We start from the raw sequence: 20803 nt of genomic DNA on the forward strand, positions 1-20803 counted from the left end.
TTTCAAAGAAAGCCAGACTGGCTTTCAGTTTCCTTTGGAGAAATTTAAAGTTGGCACACAAGAATTCATGACTAAATTCTCCTGTGTCACAATATGCAGAATAATCATTAAATATGTATCAGTATGCAGACTATCTAAGTAGTGCATGAATATAAGCAGCAAGTGCACCAGGCAGGCAAATTACCATGCAGTCTATGAGCACTTCAGAAAGTGAAATGATTAATTCATTTAGTTCTTGCTGCAAGAAAATACCTATTCATCATGGTAGAAATGTATCACATCGTTTTTCTTTTCTTTGTGTAATATCCACCTCTTCCCTAAAATATCACTTTCTGTGAATAAAAAGGAGCTGTCATCTTGGCAATGGGAAGCTGTTATCATATTCCTCAAGGCTTCATCTGCAAACTTTTCTGTCTGAAAAATTGGATTCTTTGTGTTAGCAAACTTTGCTCTAGGGAAGAAACTTGATCCCCGTGGAAATATAACTAGTGGCATCGTGTGTACATCTGCACATTCCATCTGATGGTTTTATGGTTTCCATTCTGCAAACTGCAAACAATATTTAGCTATGTTTTGCTTCTTTTCTCCATAATAGCTTGAATATTTTACTGCTTTCTAATTCCTGTTTCCAAATCAGGTTCACTGACTTTGTCCAAACCAATGAATGTTTTCATGATCGTATTTCCAACTTCCATGTTTCTCTGGTATATCTTTAGCTCTCTTATTTTTCTACCACATTTAAACCTTACAGCACTTAGAAAAATTAAAAATTAAGATTACTTAATATCATATTTAGCAAAATAATTGGGCTATAAATCAGATGTAAGCAGAAGAATGCACCCAATCAAATGCGCGCTAATAGAATGGACAAATTCAAGAAGTGGCTGTCTGTCATCATCAGAATATTTAGGATTGTTGGAAATTTCAAGATAATTTACAATTTTTGGTGAATTGTAATGTCAACATAATAACTCACTGCAATCCCCTATCAATCTACTTAGGAATATACTGTAGTTCTGGACCTACTGCACTCATACAGATATGTGTACATGCACACACACACACACACACACACACAATAACAGAACGGAGTTGAAAGGGACCCTGAAGGTCTTCTAGTCCAAGCCTCAACCCAAGCAGGAGATTCTTTTTTTTTTTCAATATAAAATTTTATTATTTTCATCCTAAGAAAAACATCACAAATAATTCACAATGCTGTATGGAAAGAAATAAACCCCCACCCCCCACCCTCCCACCCCGGACTTCCCAAACCTAATCCCAGGATAATATTCAGATATAAGCAAACAAATATTAAAATCTCTAACTCCACAAAGTATATTATTCTACATGAGTAGGTAAAATATATTTAAAAAAAAAAGAGAAACAAGTTTACTTAAAAGCCTAAATTATATTCCACCACTCTGTGCTTCTTTTGAATATAGACAATCCATCTTCTCCATATTAATAAAAATTGTTCATTTGAATAATTCTTCAAATAAGCCGAAATCTTTGCCATTTCAGCAAGGTACGAAACTTTCAATCTCCAGTCCTCCATTGTAGGTAGAATTTTACTCTTCCAATTTTGAGCTATCAACAAACGGGCAGCAGTTAAACAATACAACATCAAGTTCGTTTCTTTTACATCCAAATTTTGTGTGATACCTAGGAGAAACAACTGAGGCANTTAATAGAAGTTTTTAAATTGATGTCTGTTGGTCGTTGCAATAGTAATTTTTCTTTAATCCCAATTTCTTTTTCCAAGTTTAATCTAATCTGTATTTGCTTACGTTTATGTGCATTATTCATAGCAATTAATATTCCCCTTAGATAAGCTTTGCCAGCATCCCAAACAATATTTATGGGGGTTCCCTTGTTCAAGTTAAATTGAAAGAACTCTTCCATAGATTCCTTCAAAGCTTTAACTTTATCCTCATAGTTAAACAAATTTTCATTTATTCTCCAAGGTTTCCTTTTTCTTTGTTGGCCAATCTCTATCCACACCATACTATGGTCAGTCAAAGTTCTAGGAAAAATTTTAGTTTTATTACAGTCAGTAAGCAGGTCAGTCGATGTCAAAACAAAGTCAATCCTTGAAAAGGACTCATGTCTATGAGAAAAAAAGGTAAAATCACGTTCATTCATGTGTTGTGATCTCCAAACATCCACCAATTCTAAGTCCTCCATCATAGCAAAAAAGGACTTAGGTAATCTGGAAAGGGTTACATCCTTAGAAGTTGTTTTTTTATCTTTTAATGTGTCCAAGACTCCATTCCAGTCTCCCATAACAATCAAAGAATTATAATCCATAGCCACAATTTTCTGATGTAATTGTCTATAAAATTGCTTTTGAGCTGAAAGTTGGTTAGGGGCATAAACCCCTATTATTAAACACTTTCTTCCATTTAGATTTATTTCCACAAATAAATATCTTCCTTCTTTATCAACTTCTTTTAAGATAGGTGAAAGGTGTCTTTTAATATATATTGCAACCCCAGCTCTTTTTTTTTAAGGCAGGTGCAGCAAACAAATCTCCAAGCTTAGAGTTCAAAATAATTTTTGATCTTTAGCCACAATGTGAGTCTCTTGTAAACATGTAATATCATTATTAAAATGTCTTAGATAATGAAAAACCTTACGTCTTTTGTGGGGAACATTGAGTCCACCCACATTCCAGGATATAAACTTACACATTGGCAGGNCCCCCTCATAAAGCAAGTGTCTCTGGATCATTCAGCTGAAAATGGAACTTCATTGAACGGGGAAGGAAAAGGAGCATAGAAATATTACTGGCATTTTCATTATTTGAATTACATGGTACCTGTTCAAAGTGAGAAGAAATAGAGGAAAATATGTTTGGCCTCAATCTTATTCTTAGTTATGGCACAATATGTTTCTTTTAAGCTCAGTGGGATTTCTTCGTAGTCCTGTATAAGATTACATTGGATTAACTTTTTTTAGTTGAATACAGTTCTGAATTCATGGCATATCCTGGTATGATGCCTAAGTAAATTCAAAGCACAAAAAAATGATGAGCTTTTTTCACTGTAGCTTATTTGGTACAAAGATTGTTTGCTGGAATATATAATTTCCCTAATATTTTGTGCTGTTTTTGTTTTTGCATTTATAAAAAAAGGTATGACTATATCTTAGTTGTAAATATATGTCCTGTTTTCTACTTTTCTAGCACTTGTACAGAAAGAAAACCAAGTTGTTCCCATGGGGTTTCTCATGGTTGAAAGTTTCTCATGGAAACATTTATCTCCAGGGCAGTTAATCCTGAAGATCCACACATATGCTACTAAAGCTGCTGTAATAAGTCTGCCTGCTGGGTATGTGTTGGTTTCTTTCTATGTTACTCATTAAAGAACAGAAACATTATTCTGAATTCGATCAAAGGTCTCACTGTTCCCATAGTAGCCAGCTAGGTGACTATTGAGAGGGAACCGACATGAAGCATAACCTGAGGGCAATAACATCCTGCTGTTGCTGTTTTCTGCAGATGATATTGGAGGTATAAAAGCTCGTAACAGGAGATAATATATTATATAAGTATCATATATATGTTGTACACTAGGAGGCATCGATTTGTTATCTCTCTGTAAACATGGATCTTATATTTGTTACACAGAACCACATGCATTTTGTATGTTTATGCAACCATTTAGAAACATGCCTTGGGAATTCTTCATTTTCCTTTTTCTTTTCTGTTTTGATTATAGAAGCTTTGATGGATTATTTAAGCAGAAATTGTACAAGAATTACACACTACCCTTTTTTCAATCACTGTAAGAGTTTGAAAACCACCGTTTAGTGAGAAAGGTCAAGAAGAAACACAGTTTATATATATATTTTGTCCCCTTTTCTTCATTTCTTTTTTTGTCCCTGTCTTTTTTCAGTCCAAAGTAATGTTTAACCAGAGCAGCAGCTCTAGGCAGCTTGTAAAGAGAGTAAGAAAACAGGGAAAAATTGAATCCAAGTTTGTCTAAGGGAATAAGCAGAGAAGCTAAGAGAAATATAAATATTGAGAGAAGCTTCATTGTGATCTGCAGAGTTTATGCAATGTTTATCTTCTTGACTGAAGAAGACCCAAAACACACCTGTTGAAATGCAAGTTTATTTTCTCTTTGGAGAAGAAAGTGTATGTAGTTGAGGAAAAATGCATCTGAGCTATTATTAGAAGTAATTCCCATTGTGTTCTTTTAAAGTGATTCTTTTAAATGTATGCTTAAATTACAGCCTCAGTCACTAATCTACAGTATTTGGGAATAGTTAAATAGCCTTGTAAGATATAACAATGTCACACTATAAATTTTAAAAAATGAGATGAAGAGAAAAAAAGGCATCTTGCTTAAAATGTAGTGCATAAGATTTGAATCTATCTCACAATGTTAGCCACTACAGTAAACTACCAGAATGATTTTTTGATTAGGCATTATATCTCCATTGCTATGCACGTGTACTTTGCAACTTAACCAATGTTTTTGCAGGTTAAATGAAATGCAGATTTCCATGCTTTGCTTATTTTAGTCCGGGAATTTTTATATCCACTTTTTTTCTATTATATGTAAATAAATTATGAATGTTATATTTGGAAATTTTAATTACTTTCATGTGTTGCTTTTTTAAATGTAGCCGCCACGTGTTGCTTTTTACTGCAAGTTCTCCCATAGGACACAATATCCATCTGTGTAGTATGGTGCCATGTGTATTTGGCGAAGAGGATATAGTTCTACCAAATCTTGAAAAGGTATTTGTTACCATAGTAACTGGATTTGTGTTCTCATTGACTATTACTTACTTTATGAGGTTTTTTTCTCCCCTTTTCATTTCATTTTATTTACAGTCTCTATTTTTGTTTCATACTTGGCTTTGAAAAATAAAGCAGCTAGAGCTTGCTTGAAAATATTGGCTTTTAGTAGCATTGCATCCTAGAGTCACCATAAGTCAATGCAGTCAAGGAAAGGATTATATTAAGCATTACGTTTAGATATGACATGCAGCCTTTTCCTGATGAGATTAGATAATGCATCATATTCGTGGAGTCATGACCTGATGACACTTGCACTACGTGGGTTTTGATGGTTTGCTTTGAGATATCACTGATTAGAGGAATTGATGAGCATTATAAGTTAGTATATACTACATCCACTTACACATTTGGCATATGAATGTACTTTGAATAGTTCTTCAGTTATTGGCAAGTAAAATATGTCTTTCCCTCCCCCAGGAGAGCTATCGTTTCATGGAACAAGCTGCTGCTATAATGAAAGCCATTGGAAATGTAATAATTAATTATGGGAATGCAGAAAATCTTCCCAAAGCTATAAAAGCCCTGGAATTAACACATTGCCCCCCTGGTCTTTATGGCACAGGAATAGCTAGAGAACATTCTAAGGTAAAAAGAAGAAGAAGACTAACTTGTACAGGTAGTCCTCAACTTACAACAGTTCATTTAGTGACTGTTCAAAGTTACAACATCACTGAAAAAGTGTCTTATGACCGGTTTTCAAACTTTACGACCATTGCAGCATCCCCATGGTCACGTGATCAGAATTTGGATATTTGGCAGCTGACGTATATTTATGACGTGTCCCAGGGTCATGTGTCCCGGGGTCATGTGATCCCCTTTTGCGACCTTGTGACAAGCAAAGTCAATGGGGAAGCCAGATTCACTTAACAACCGTGTTACTAACTGAACAACTTCAGCCAGACACTTAACAACTGTGGCAAGAATGGTTGTAAAATGGGCAAAATTCACTTAATAACTTTCTCACTTAGCAACAGAAATTTTGCACTCAATTGTGGTCATAGGTTGAGGACTACCTGTATATGCTCTTTCAGTTATTGTTTCTTAATGCTGTCTGTCATATAATTAATATGTTTAAGAAAATGTGCTATTAATTCAGAATAATTTGAAAAGTCTTGGCATTTTTCAATGCTGACAAAAAGCCTAGACCAGATACCAGTTACAAATCATCTAAGAGGATCTAAGCCAACTTTATCATGCTTTCTGTGGTCTTGGGCATAGAACAGAAGGTCATAGAACCAGATACTTTGCTCTCAGCTAATAATACTTAGACTTCTCTGGCTGCTATACGATGGTTCCTTAACCCATAGGATGCAAACCCTGTCTTCTGAGGGTGTAGATCTAATCTTGGAATCCCATTTGCAATAACTGCAGAGAGCTTTGCAGCCATTGCTTCTCAGGTGACAAGAATTTTTACAAGCAGGGAATCTGTAGGAACCATAGCTGTCTTATTCCCAGATATGCTCCCGAAACAGCACCTAATGTTTACAAGTCTCTGAGATGGTGTGAATTTTGTTTTTTGAAAACCAATATATTATGATCAAATAAATACATCTGATGCTGTGAATAAATATTTTACAATATCTTCTTAGCAAAACTGGATATCAAATCAAATTTCATATTGTAAGAAAATAACCCATTTATACAATAGGAGCAAAAGCTAGTTCCCAAATGTTTATGGAGATTGTCAGTCATCCAGGGCTGTCCCAAAGCCAAACGTGCTTTTTCAAGAGGCAATTGGACTTTCAAGTTTGAAAGAGGGGTCAAAGAGACTATCTATGACAGAACTGAATAGCCCTCTCTCAATAGAGGGGGAGGGATACGATATCATTTATTTCCAGTCTACAACACAATCCTTTCAGCAGTTCCAAGAAGGAACCACTTGCACACCCATTTGCACCACTGAGGTGACCTTGAGGACACAGATAAACCTTAAGTGGCCTCAATGACTCTCTAAAAGAATGAAAATGACCAGCTGTCTATAAGGAATATAAATCCTTCCATTCCCCACCATCCAGTCAGAGCTGAAGAAGTTTCTTGGATGAGAAGTGAAAGAAAAACAAGAAAGTCCACTTGCTTGAAAAAGCATCTTTGGGACTAGTTCCCAAATAAATAGACTCATCTATTTTCTTGACTTTGTTTTTTCTTAGTTATATTATAATATATTATAGATAGATAGATAGATAGATAGATAGATGGATGGATGGATGGATGGATGGATGGATGGATGGATGGATGGATGGATGGATGGAGTGTGTGCGTGTGTGTGTATATAATATAATAATGGTCTGTTTTCTTGGTTATAATAAATAAAATGTATATGAATATTTATTTTAATTAATTTGCTGTTTATTTATTTAGGCTTTCAATAATGCTTTTTGGCATCTGATGAAACAAATATTAGGGAATGTTCCTTCCAATTATGAATTTGCTTACAGAAGTTTTACACTGGATTTTAAGCTCAATGATGTTTCTGTTGAAGACACTGAATCCTCAGGTAAAATAAGAATGTCTGACAGAATTTATCAGCAATATTTGTCTTTAAATATTCTATTGATAATTGAATTAGAGAGAAGATCAGTGAATATTGTAAATCCAGCCATTCTGATATTGACAAACAAAAAGCATCATTGTTAAGCATTCCTTCATTAAAATGGTAAATGTCCTTTTTATCCCTCATACATCTAAAATAAGACAGCTAATTAAATTCTATATTATTAAGCCAATTTGAGGAAGTTAAAGTCAGTGGTGGGATTCAGCCAGTTCGCACCACTTCAGCAGAACCGGTAGCTAATGTTTTGTTGTCCAGGTCCAGAATGGACTCCCGGAAGTGGCATCCACACAGAGAACCATATTTGAATCCCACCACTGGTTAAAGTGTTTAATTTTTATTTTTTGGACATTTATCATCCCTTGAAAATTGAAGGCAATAGTCTAAAGAATTTGCCCCGAAACCATGCCAAGATGGTGAGAGTGAATGGAGACCATATCCTTTTCCCCAGTAACATATTCATATTTTTTACCACAGGATCTTCTTCCACGTAAAGCCCTTTAATCCTCCAGAACCTGTTTTGATAATATGGGAAGCTTCAGCGAAAAAAGTGGAATCAATTCTTTCCCATTCTGTAAATAAAAACTATTCCCATTCTTAGGAAGACACATTGGATTCTAACCTTCATATTTATTGATTGATTCATATTAAATGCATTAAGTGCATATGCATCTCAGGCATTTCATCAGAGTCCATTGAATCCCTATTGTGGTGCCTGAGTCATTAATATGCTCATGACACTATGTTGCCCTCAGGATTCTCTATTCCTCTGGACTTATTTTGTACCTGGCCATACTACTATGTGAAATGATGGACTGGAATAATAATTTTTCTGTCCATTTCCCTGGTAGTAATAACTGCATTTCCTTCTTTGTGTATGCTGTTGATCATTGAAAGCTAGTGAAGTGATAATTTTGAAGTTTGGACACAGCCTTCAATATGCGTTGGGCACAGCTTCATTTCACATAGCCCAACCTACTATTATATAAATGTGACATCTAATACTGAATACATAACCATATTATGAATATATAAATGGATTTCAAGTTTTTAAGTAAAACCTAAAATTATAGTCTTCATAATTTTTTCCCCTCAGTTTTGGAGCTGCAGTCATTTCAACACCAATGCTACCAAATAATGGCACTGAAAATTAAGAATTTTCTTTAGCTCTTCCTTCCCTTTAGTGGTCTTTTGGATTTTTGCAATTAAGATTGAGTGGCCCTAAACACTTGCAGGAACTTAGCAAGACCATTGAAAAAGTTTCAGTCATAGATATGTTTTGAAATTTTAATTGGATTTCAGTATTGATTAGTTCCTGACAGAAAAGAGAACAATGTATCTCTTACCTAAAAGTTTTGGATTTTTTCCTATGAATTTATTTAAAATAAATCTAGTCTAGAATACTTCTAAGTTTGATAAATCAGGTATATTAATTATATTTTTTTTAAAAAAGAATATCTTCTATATCTTACAACTTCAATTTTTTAGTTGATAGTCATGCTTTGAATGAAATTAAATGACACTCAGCTTTTGAAGCTTTTCTTCATAAGGAAGATATTCATATGATGTGACCATTTCAGTTTTTTGCAGTCATTTTCCAGTATCTTTGTGAAATTACATTCAGTATTCTAACAATGAGCACGCTACTCATTTATATGATCATGATATGGTGCTGTTTTATTTTCTGTCCCTTTTGGTATAAGCACTGAGTTTACATTTTTGGATTATACCTCTGTAGTCTTTGTGAGGTTTCCCTTCTTTAGGATTTTATTGTTATATGTGTGTGCATATTTTTTTTTCTTGTGCCTTATTGATATATAATTTGGGATACATAAAAATCAGTACTTACAGAACAGAGTTCACTATTAATACTTAGAACTCATCATAATACTATAAAAAAAACATATGGTCATTTATTTTTAACTGCTTTTTCAAGCAAAAAGCTCTCTCAAGGTTTTCACAAATAGGATCGTAGAACAATTTAAAGAAAGAGGATAGTTCATCATAGCTATATAAAACATTTCTTTCCAAGTCATCCATTGTGTTTTATGAATGCTATGAATTTAATTTTTGTTGTGCTATGTATATATTGTTGTTGTTGTTAATTGCAAAGTCGTGTCCGACCCATTGCGACCCCATGGACAATGTTCCTCCAGGTCTTCCTGTCCTCAATCATCTTTTGGAGTCCATTTATGTTCACGCCTACTGCTTCAGTGACTCCATCCAGCCACCTCATTCTCTGTCGTCCCCTTCTTTTGTTGCCCTCAATCTTTCCCAGCATTAGGCCCTTCTCCAGTGAGTCCTTCCTTCTCATTAGGTGGCCAAAGTATTTGAGTTTCAACTTCAGGATCTGGCCTTCTAAAGAGCAGTTGGGGTTGATCTCTTCTGGGACTCACCGGTTTGAACGCCTTGTAGTCCAAGAGACTCGCAGGAGTCTTCTCCAGCACCATAGTTCAAAGGCCTCAATTCTTTGGCGCTCAGCCTTTCTTATGGTCCAGCTTTCACATCCATACATTGCAACTGGGAAAACCATGGCCTTGACTATACACACTTTTGTTGGCAGGGTGATGTCTCTGCTTTTTAGTATGCTGTCTAGATTTGCCATAGCTTTCCTCCCCAGGAGCAAGAGTCTTTTAATTTCTTGGCTGCAGTCCCCATCTGAGGTGATCTTGGAGCCCAGGAAAATAAAATCTGTCACTAATGTATATATTACATATGTATTTATGTATTTTCAGATGCAACAGAGGTAAGTGTTCCTCTTTGGCAGAATAGAGAGTCTACTCCTGAAGAAGAGGAAGCTGCAGTTAAACTGCAAGCCATCTGGAGAGGAACATACATCAGGCTACTGATGAATAGCAGAAAACCAGGTCAGGATTCTTCAAATCAATCTATTCATTATTTTTAAAACAGTGAGAATTTTTAATGGGATGTATGGGAGAAATGTAAAATTATTTATTATTAATACTTTCATGATGTGTCAGGGATGCATCCAACTCTAAGCAACTTATTATTCATTTATAAAGACAGAAATTAAAACATAATCCCCTTGGAAAGAAGTCTTACAAGGACTAGAGAAAAATATATTCACATAGAGACAGATTCAGAAGTTGCCACATATCTGCCAAATTTAATTCCAATAAATATGCTTGTAGCACATTTTTAGTCAAAGCTCGGTTTATCTGAAACTGCATAAAATCAGCTAATAAAGATCCAATTATTCAAATTCTGATTTGCCACCAAATTAAAAAATGTGAGTAAAACATTTCTATAAAACATCTGAGCAGTTATTAGTTAGACAATAGAAAATAATAAGTGCTACTCAATTACTCTAATTACTAATATTAAAAACTATCCTTCTGAATCACCTATTAATTAGTTTGGAATGACTACTCATGGTTATTTTATCTATCCATTTTCACATGTCAAGCATAAAAAAAGAAAAACAGATTTATTTTTAAACAACCCACAATATGCCACATAAAAAAAATTCAAAATACAAAATTAAGATTAATACCTTTTAGAACTGTAGTTTAGTACAAAATTCTAGAAGAAACTTAAGAAAAAGAGATAAAATAAAATACATTAATTATCATAAGAAGTTAAAAAAAATGTTCTACAAAGACTCCCAAAAAGGACATATTGAAATTGCTGAACAGTGATTTCTCCCCTCAACCAGAAGGTGTAACTCCAACTTAAGAAATAATAAAAATGTAAAGTAAACAGGCTACTGTTTCTTGATCTTTTGCTCCTGGGGGGGGAATTTCAGCAGCTTCAAGAACTGAGAATTTATTTAGCCAATATCTAGGATGAAAATGTAGTTGGATATAGAAAATAAGTTTGCCTTCCACTAAATGTGCCTCATTATACAGCTTAGGTTTCTTCACTATCCCACGAAATCATTATTTTCATACCTTTCAATTTGAAGTGAGTAGTTTCACAATAGAAACTCATACTTGGTCCAAATAGTATAGATCGGATCCCATCTCTTGCTACCATTTCTTCTAGTTGCATAGGATTTTATTAATTTCTTTTTTGAAGCTCTTCATCTCTGACAAATTGTTTTTTCCAATAAAATATCATTCTGAAAAGTTGCACTGGTATGTGAATGTACTTTGAAAAATATTCAGGAAATCACATGTCTGTTTTCTGTCCAGCTTTTGAAAAAAACAGCTAGTGAACTTTAGGGACACAACAAGTGATCTTGAAAAATATGATCGCCATCATTCAAGATTGTGAGGTCACACAAGCAGAGTCAGTCTGATTCATATGTGCATGGATAAAGTATTCAAATATGTTAAAGTCTAGCCTAGAATCTTATCTATAGAATTAGATAGAAAGTAATTTAAAACTATACAATACTTGGATAATACAAGCTATCATTGTACTACAAATATTCACCTTATACTACGTAATGGTTTATTTTTTTCCCTTTTGTAATTTTAGGCACAAAGGAGAATGCTAAAGTCAAAGAAACACTTCAAAAGTTGTGGGCTGTAATTGATCCAAATTTTGAACAATGTTCTTTAATGTTTTTGAGGTAATATATCTCTTGCAATATCATATTTGTCAAACCCCATAATATGATAGCCACCCAGAGTTTGGTGTAAGATGAGTGGCTGTCTATCTTTCTGTGCTATCTTTTACAGAGATATATTTAAAAGTAAATGTAAGTCAGTTGAAAAATATCGTTGCTATGAAGATGAATGGACTAAGACAACTTTTGCTGATTATACTGTAACTTACGGGGATCAACAAGCAAATGTTTGGTTTGTAGTCTTCAGGTGAGTTTATTATTGATATAACCCACCAGCAATCTAAAATAAAATTTATTTTATAGTTAAATCTCTTAATATACCTGAGACCCAAATATCCACATAGTGAAGTTTCCTAGTATATGTTCCCCTGTCCTAATCTCAGATATCTGCCTTATAACTAAAAAGTGTGTCCTTTCAGGTAAATCTCAGCAATCTCTTTTTCTGTTAAGTATTCTTTCAGTTTCTGCCTTCCATATCACAAACATGAAAGACTAAATTTCATTATAAACAAGTTAAGTCTGAGATGTGGAAAGAAACTTATTATATGACTTCTGCAGTATTTTTTTTATTTGAAAAATAAAGCAATACTTTCATTTTTTCCCATTGACCGGACATGAACATTAATAAACATTTTTTAAAAAACCAAACCTCTTTCTAAATTGCTATACTCAATGGCTACTTCAAAACCTCTCAATATAATATACATTTCCTATGTCAGCTGTCCAAAGAACTGCAGGGCATTTCTTAGCAGCTTATATATATTAAATAAATATTGGCTTGGTAGCAGAGCTTACAGTATTTTAGTGTGAAAATTTAACAACATTATGGATATGCATGCAAACAAACTAGAAATAGACTTATTAAAAAAGTCTTAATATAAAAGAAGTTATTTTTAACTCTTCTTTTTATTGTAGAGAAGTATTTTACATTCCGGAAGACATGATTATTGTACCAAAAGTTTATTCAACAGTGCCAACCTGTGTATTGCATGTTGTTGACAATGACACATTACAGGAAATCCCTCGAGTCTTTCTCAGAGTTGCGCCCTATCTTTATACAAAGAACAAGGTGAGATACATAAACATCTTAATCGTAATCTTCATAGCAATGCCATTCATTCTCTTTTTTTGCTACATCCAAACACACAGACACACAGACACACACACTAAGAGTGTATAATACAATTCAAACTAAAGAGTCAATATTAAAAGAGACCGATTCAATATCTGATGACAAACTGATTTGAACTTTAATTTAAATTTTTAATTTAAGAATCAATTCAAAATAAATTCATTGATAGTCTCTACTAGAAAAACTTTCAAATTCTTGAAGCTTTCATTTTCAAGTATCATCTTAAACATTTCAATTAATTAACTTTTTTTTATTTTAGAAAGGATATACTTTCATGGCTGAAATTCAGACTGGTGAATCACCTGTGCCGGCTGGGAAAGTAAGGCTTCGGCTCATAAGTTCTTACTCTCCCCTTCCATTTCTCTCTCGTGAAGCTGTAAACAACGTGTTTGCTGTTAAAGAAGTTAAAGACTATTATTTACCAAATGATAAGCATATTATATTCAGGTAAAATATGAAAAAGGCAAAGTTATTTGCATATTATTATTACTAGTACTATACATTTTATGCACAGAAATTATTTTTAGTATGTAACATCAGAGGGCTGAGCAAGTACTTGAAAAGGAATATTTCACATGTAGAAATGCTCAGAAGCAGCTTACAAAGCAATTGTGCAAGCCTGGAAAAAGACACAATTTACACAGCCTTTTGTGTGTGTGTTTGTGGGGAGTGGTATAATAGGTCAAATGCAGGTGATACTACAATTAATAATGTAATGAAAGGTAATAAATACGAATAAATACACTAAAAACTACTTCAGTACAATTTGCAATTCTTTCCATCCTGATCAGTACATTTCATTACAGTATTTTTCTAATGAATAATATTAATTAAAAATATTAAAGATTAAGGCAGATGATCTAATATTGCTGGGTATTTGTTTAGAAATATCAGAGGCAGCATGAATAAAAGAATAGCTTTCCAGTTCCAGTTTTGTTATTGGCTAGAATTAGATAAACATATAATGAATAAATACACAAAAGGAAAATGGAGGCACATTAGTATGCCATAGTCTCATGGCCAAGAGGAAACTGAATCAATTCACCTATTTCAAATTACTCTACAGGTCTGGGTGTAAAGTTCACACTAAATAAAAACAAGAGTGCTGGACTTATAAACTAGTTACTTCTTTTCTATGGAAATAATTTAAAAATTGCATTCCCTATCAGCAGCCAGATTTTCCAGCATAATTTCACCCGACGTGTTCAGATCAAAACTAATATAAGAAAACTGAAAGCTCTAACAAAGCAAAGGAATTAAAATTCTACAAAGACAATGGAAGCTGTGGGACATCTGTTAAGACTCCCCTGAGAACAGCTTCTTAGGTAGAAACTATTCATGACAACCTTCCTTAATCTGGTGTCCTTGGTGTATGTTGGGTTGACTCCCATATCCCAGCCATTGGTTGTGCTTTGGGGTGAGGTGTGGGTGATTATTGGAGATATAGCACAAAATATCATATGGGGATCGAATTGGGAAAAGTTATTCAGTGTACTTATTTAGCTTGTTGTTCATTCTCACTGAGGTGTTATTACTAATGTGTAAGAAATAGCTTTCACTTTCTTCTGAGACACCTTTAAATATTAAATGTTAACTCCATTTTCACTGTAATACTGTAACATTGGTGCTCTACTTATTTGAGTAGCAGCAAGTAGGTTTTTCTAAATATATACAGTATATAATTTTCATATCAAACCTTATTTTCACAGTGCTTAGAAACTGTTTTCTTGAATAAAAATAAAATAGAATTTGATTTGCTGAAGAGAATTACATATGACATTATTGTTTATTTGTTTTCTGTCTTGATTTTTTCCCCTTTAGATATTTAGTAAAAGTTACGATACCACTTATTGCTACTGTGCAGGTACAGACTTCTAAATCGGATACTATAATTAAACTACAACTTCTGGATTCTGAAGAAGAAATGGCGAGCTCTACTGGGAAGGGTCATGTTATCATTCCTGCATTTCATTTCATATCTTCTGAAAGGCCTTTAAGTAGTCTATGTCAGTATTCTATGCTTTTGCTAGATGATAATGATGATTGTGATGATGGCAATCTTGAATGTATTTTTATGTATGTATGTATGTATGTATGTTTGTATGTATGTATGTATGTATATGTGTATATGTATATGTGTGTGTATACATACATACATGCATACATACATACATACAGAAAGTTTTTCAGACAGACTGGTCTGATTGATTGCACCTTGGCATTTTGACTGCTATACTGCAGTTCTACTTTTTTATAATCTCTTTTGCCTTGCAGCCCCCCAACTAGGGGCGTTAAGCAGGCTCAAGTCGCAACTGCGATGTATTACAAATTCAGATTTCTTTATATATATGTGTGTGTGTGTGTGTGTGTGTGTGTGTGTACATCTGTATGTATGTCAATAATGTTTTCACTAGGAATTTGATTTGTTATGTTTCCTGCTGCAAAGTATAGTAGCTAATCAGGGTTCTATATGGCACTGTTAATGACTAGAAATAGTTTTCTACAGAGTCCCATGCTGCTGTCCTACAAGGAACCGTAGTAGCAATGTGCTTGCCATGTAACCTGCTTGTCTCACATAGGAGTGAGTGCCACAGTCACCAAATATTTGACTCCTCTTTTGGCAGTCTTTTATATACTTCTAAATCAACTCCAGAAAGATGGAAGATTTTATTGAATATTGTAAGCCACAGATCTGCACCTTACATAGCAAAACAGCTAAAACTATATTCTTCCCCTTTCAGTTAGCTGGAGCATCCTAACAACTCCCATTAATCAATCTTTTCACAGAATCCAATCCATAATATTGTGTCATCAAGCATTAAAAATTGAAGAGTGGTAGAAAAAGGGAAACTCCATGACTATAATCCAGTAATCCAGGGTTTCTCAAATATTGCAGTATTGCAACTCTCCAAAATTATAAATGAATTTGTGTGACACATCCTCACCTTTGAGGTTTGGATTCACAATAAATATATTTATTTATTTATTTATTTATTTATTTATTTATTTATTTATTTATTTATTTATTTATTTATTTATTTATTTATTGAAGCAGCACATTTTTTCAAGCATCTCTTCAAAGAAACTTGTTTTACTTGCCTTTGTTTGTTCCAGTAGAATAATTAGTTTTGAAGTATAAATAAAGACCAGTGAATCACAACCCTTTAAAGAAGTGAATCATTGAAAATGTATTTCCCTTGGGAAGGGAATCCCTTGTTTGGGAATGCTTGTCTTTATATAAGTCATTTACTTTATCAAGATCATTGTCAGAGGCCATTCTTTATGTGTGATGGCACTTGTTAACTTGTTGTGGGTCTAGTATTGTTTAGTTCACTGTTAGTCTAGTATAACCCTGATTAGCTGGGTGTTGATTACTGGCAAGATGTTTTGACTTTTTCATTTCCTTTTTGGCTTTTTGATTGTCTCTGTTGAATGGTATGTAGATGTTTTTTATCTTTGTATGTCTGTTGATGGCTGATCTGTCTGAGTGCCAGGAATTCTCTAGTGTTTTTAGTCTTTGCTCACAGTTTCCCACAGTTTTCGAGTTGAAATTATGATGAAGTCTGTCCATGTGTTGGAAATAAAAGAGTTTTCATGTCTTCTGATTGCTGGTTGGTGTTTGTGGATGTGCTCTGCTAGTCTTCTTCATGTTTGTCCTACATAGTATCTATTATAGTCCTTATACTGTATGTTGTAGATGTCTCCTGTTTATTCTTCTGGGGCTGCAGATCTTTTGATTTACTTAGGATATTTTGGAAGACTTTAGTTGGTTTGTGTGCTATGGTGATGCCAGATGCTTTTGCCACCCTTTTTTTTGGACTCAAACTTTGTTTATCAGACTATTGTCTAGACTGCAGCTCTTTCTCCTGTCTTCCCAAGGTCATTCTCACATTACATAAACCTCCTGTAATCTTCAGTACTGATGATCATGGTATCCTTCTGGACTACTGGTTTGGGAGTTTATTGTTCAGGCAGGCAGTTCTCATTAGTGATATTAGGGACAAGGAGAGGTCAAGCCTTTGGGCACTCTGTTATAGGGCTGCCTCAGTGTCCAGTTCTTCTATTGTGTTTAGCCTCTTCATGAAACCACTCTGAGAAGATTTCAGCTGATTCAGGATGAGGTATCATCAATATGCTGGGTAACTCCACCCACCCCGGGCCCAATTCGAGATGTGATAGAAATTCTAACTCAATGCCTGGATGGGGAGAAACAAAAGCAAAATTCAACCAAAACAAGACTGCTGTTAATTTAAAAGCCAGGACTAACTTTGCCTCTTGATTGAATTGTTCATTCCCAGAGAGAAAAGGCTTGCAATCTAATTTAATAAATATGTCATGGACTCAGAACTTCTATCAGAAAAGAAGATGGAAGTCATGGCCATGTGAGCTTCAATCTTCAGCTGGTTTACCAGTTGCAGCCTTAGCTGAAACATGATGTATTGAGAAGAATTGCTTGTGCCCTTACCATCTCCCAGTTATATAACTGTATTCAGGAATGCTTTTGAGTACCAGTCAGAAACTTCTGGTGATCCAAAATGCAACAGTTCATGTGCTCACTGTTCAGTGGTGGTGCTACATTATTATATCATTGCTGCAGGAGTTTGCATGGTTACTAGTATGTTGCTGAATACACTGAAGAATTCAATTGCTTTCTTAAAAACTTTATATGGTTCAGAGCCTAAGTATTTAAGAAGTTAATTCTCCCTGATTAAGATGGCTAAGAGCATCTGCTAAGGATCCCAAGGCTACAACCAGCAGTAAATCCCAGACTATGGTTTGGGATCTAGCAGCAACATCAAATACTGATAACAAGCAACAAGCCGGACCATAAATATAAAGAGACTCCATGTAATCTAATAACAGATGCTAGTAGAAGACTAATTAACAAGCTTCAGGTAACCACCATTCTGGTTTCATGGTGGTTGCCTTTCATCTTTTCTTCTTCACATTGAGCAAGAACTGCAAGGCATAAAGATAAACATACATACACACATCGGCTTGAGAGCTTCCCTTGCTGGGGAAGAAAAGAACTTGTCCTTGAATTCTACAACTAACATCTGCCATACTTCATTAACAGTGCTTAGAAGCTGCTACTCAGGAGGTAGCTTAGCCCTTTCTAATTCTGCATACACTTTTGCCCCTGGTTACTGTTTGGCTAAACTTGGCTTATTGGTCTGCTGGCCCTGGTTACTGTTTGGCTAATCCTGGCTTACTGGACTGCTGGCCCTGGTTACTGTTTGGCTAAACCTGGTTATTGGACTGCTGGCCCTGGATACTGTTTGGCTAAACCTGGATTATTGGACTGCTGGCCCTGGTTACTGTTTGGCTAAGCCTGGCTTATTGGACTGCTGGCCCTAGTTACTGTGTGGCTAAACCTGGCTTATTGGATTGCCCCTGGTTACCGTTTGGCAATCCTTGTCTGTTGGATTACTCACAGCCAGAGGCTGCCGAAGAGCCAGAGTGTCAAGAGCCAGAGAAATCAGGAGATTCAGGTTTTGGGCCGCCCCCACCGCCGCCGCCGCAGAAGCCGGGCGAACAGCAGCTCAGCGAACCGGAGTACATGAAGATGGAAGGCTCCGTTGTGCAGGGGTTAAAAGAGTAGTCATTTACCAACCCACATGCCCGCGATGTATTCAGCGGCTGACCTCCATGCCCTGCGAGAGTCCCCTCTCTCGCAGGTTTGGCCCTCAGTGTTAACGAGGGCCCACCTCTATGAGGAATTTTTGAATCAAGAGAGGTGGTCGAAACGTAACTTAAGGGGATTTTTAATAAAAAATTTAGTCCAGGTTTTAAGGGGTTCCAGGGAGAGGGGTGGGCAAACCAAAATTAGGGTGGTGGGTGAGGGTGATCACCCACCGGGGAATTCTCCCAGGCCGGCTGATAGCCTCGGCGAGGAGGGCGTAGGTCCTGGAATTGGGGAGGGGGGGAGGGTCTGCCTAACAGAGGGCAACTTCATCAAGACTGTGTATGGGAGGGGTAGATATGGCGGGAGCAGAGGGCCATATTACATTAGGGCAGGGCGCACCCATTGTTTATGAGCTGTGGCGCGCTCCGGCCCTCATGGCTCTTGCAACCTAGGGGGTTTGGGATCACAGGGGCCTGGGCTTCCGGCTGATGCTGTGTAATGCCAGGTCCGTGGTTAATAAAGCCCCCCTCATTTATGATCTGGTTTCGGAGGGGGAGACGGACCTGGCGGGTATTACGGAGACCTGGCTGGGCCAAGAGGGGGGGTGCCCCTCGTTGAAATGTGCCCGCCAGGTTACCGTGCATTTCACCAGCCGAGAGCCCAGGGTCGGGGTGGGGGGGTGGCGGTTATTATTAAGGAAGGCCTGGACCCAAGAGAGACCACTGTGCCGCAGACTGCCGGTTGTGAGTCCCTAGGTGTGAAGTGGGGTCATGGGAGGCAGCAGGGCATGCTGATTGTGTACCTGGCTCCCCGCTATGTATCAGCAGCCCTACCCGAGCTTCTTAGTGTGATAGCCGAGATGGCGATTGGGACCCCCAGACTGTTAGTCATGGGGGATTTCAATCTGCCATCGGTAGGTGAAACATCTGAGGTGGCTCGGGAGTTCATGGCCTCCATGACGGCCATGGACCTGACCCAATTAGTTGGTGATCCTACCCACACCGGAGGACACACACTGGACTTAGTTTTTGCCTCTGGCCAGTGGTTGAGTGATCATGGTTTAGGGGAAATAGTCGTTGAGCCCCTGTCATGGTCAGATTACTCTCTCCTTCGGCTGGCCTTTCCAACCGCTACACCCCACCGCGGGGAGGCGGAACTGGAAGTGACAAAATGGTTCCGCCCCAGGCGCCTGATGGACCCCGAGAGGTTCCAGATGGAGCTTGGGCCAATACCTGAGACCCTGACCCGCGGCTCGACTGAGGACCTGGTGGCCGCCTGGAATAGTGCGGCCGCGGGGGCCCTGGACCGGGTCGTGCCTTTGCGGCCTCTCACCCGATACCGGACTACCTTGGCTCCTTGGTTCTCCGAGGAGCTGAGGGTGATGAAGCGTCTGAAGAGATGCCTAGAGGGTGTTTAGAGGACCACCCGCTCAGAATCTGACCGGACACTGGTAAAGTCCCATTTAAGGACTTACCTAGTGGCAATAAGAGCGGCGAAACGAAACTATTTCTCCACTCTTATCGCGTCTGTAACCGACCTGCCGCCCTGTTTAGAGTGTCCCGCTCCGTCCTTCATCAGAGGGTCCGGGACGCCCCCCTGCAGGGTCGGGCAGAGAAATTTGGGTTTACCTGCATGACAAAATCGATCAGATCCGGGACGGGTTAGCCTCCGATTAGACTAGTTCAGACGGGCCAACGGAGGCAGGTCTTGAGTCCACTTTCTGGGAAGAGTTCGATCCTGTGACTCCCGAGGACATGGACAGGATACTGGGACGGCTGAACACCACTACGTGTTTACTGGACCCGTGTCCCTCCTGGCTGATACTGGCCTCCCGGGAGGTTACACGAGGCTGGCTCCAGGGAATCGTCAGTGCTTCTCTGAGTGAGGGGTTCTTACCGGCTGCCTTGAAAGAGGCGGTGGTGAGGCCCCTCCTCAAGAAGCCCTCCCTGGACCAGGCTGTTTTGGCCAACTACCGTCCTGTCTCCAACCTTCGCTTTCTTGCGAAGGTTGTTGAGAGTGTGGTGGCACGACAGCTCCCTCAGCACCTGGAAGAAACTGTCTATCTAGACTCGCGCCAGTCCGGCTTCCGGCCTGGGCACAGCACGGAAACGGCATTGGTCGCATTGGTTGATGATCTCTGGAGGGCTCGGGAT

At 37.2% G+C, this 20803-nt stretch overlaps 1 protein-coding gene across 1 annotated transcript in view; it reads left to right on the forward strand.

Annotated features, from left to right (window-relative positions):
* LOC107296556 (androglobin) overlaps positions 1 to 20803 on the forward strand; it is a 65745-nt gene that overhangs the window by 39212 nt on the left and 5730 nt on the right. The window contains exons 15-24 of the mRNA XM_015825883.1: positions 3185 to 3329; positions 4633 to 4747; positions 5228 to 5395; positions 7169 to 7304; positions 10094 to 10225; positions 11802 to 11895; positions 12005 to 12139; positions 12808 to 12961; positions 13284 to 13471; positions 14846 to 15030. Coding sequence (XP_015681369.1) covers positions 3185 to 3329; positions 4633 to 4747; positions 5228 to 5395; positions 7169 to 7304; positions 10094 to 10225; positions 11802 to 11895; positions 12005 to 12139; positions 12808 to 12961; positions 13284 to 13471; positions 14846 to 15030 — 1452 coding nt within the window. The remainder of the gene's footprint in view (positions 1 to 3184; positions 3330 to 4632; positions 4748 to 5227; positions 5396 to 7168; positions 7305 to 10093; positions 10226 to 11801; positions 11896 to 12004; positions 12140 to 12807; positions 12962 to 13283; positions 13472 to 14845; positions 15031 to 20803) is intronic.

The sequence above is a fragment of the Protobothrops mucrosquamatus genome, unplaced genomic scaffold, assembly GCF_001527695.2.
Source record: "Protobothrops mucrosquamatus isolate PMUCROS unplaced genomic scaffold, P.Mucros_1.0 scaffold2864, whole genome shotgun sequence".
NCBI classification, from domain to species: Eukaryota; Metazoa; Chordata; class Lepidosauria; order Squamata; family Viperidae; genus Protobothrops; species Protobothrops mucrosquamatus.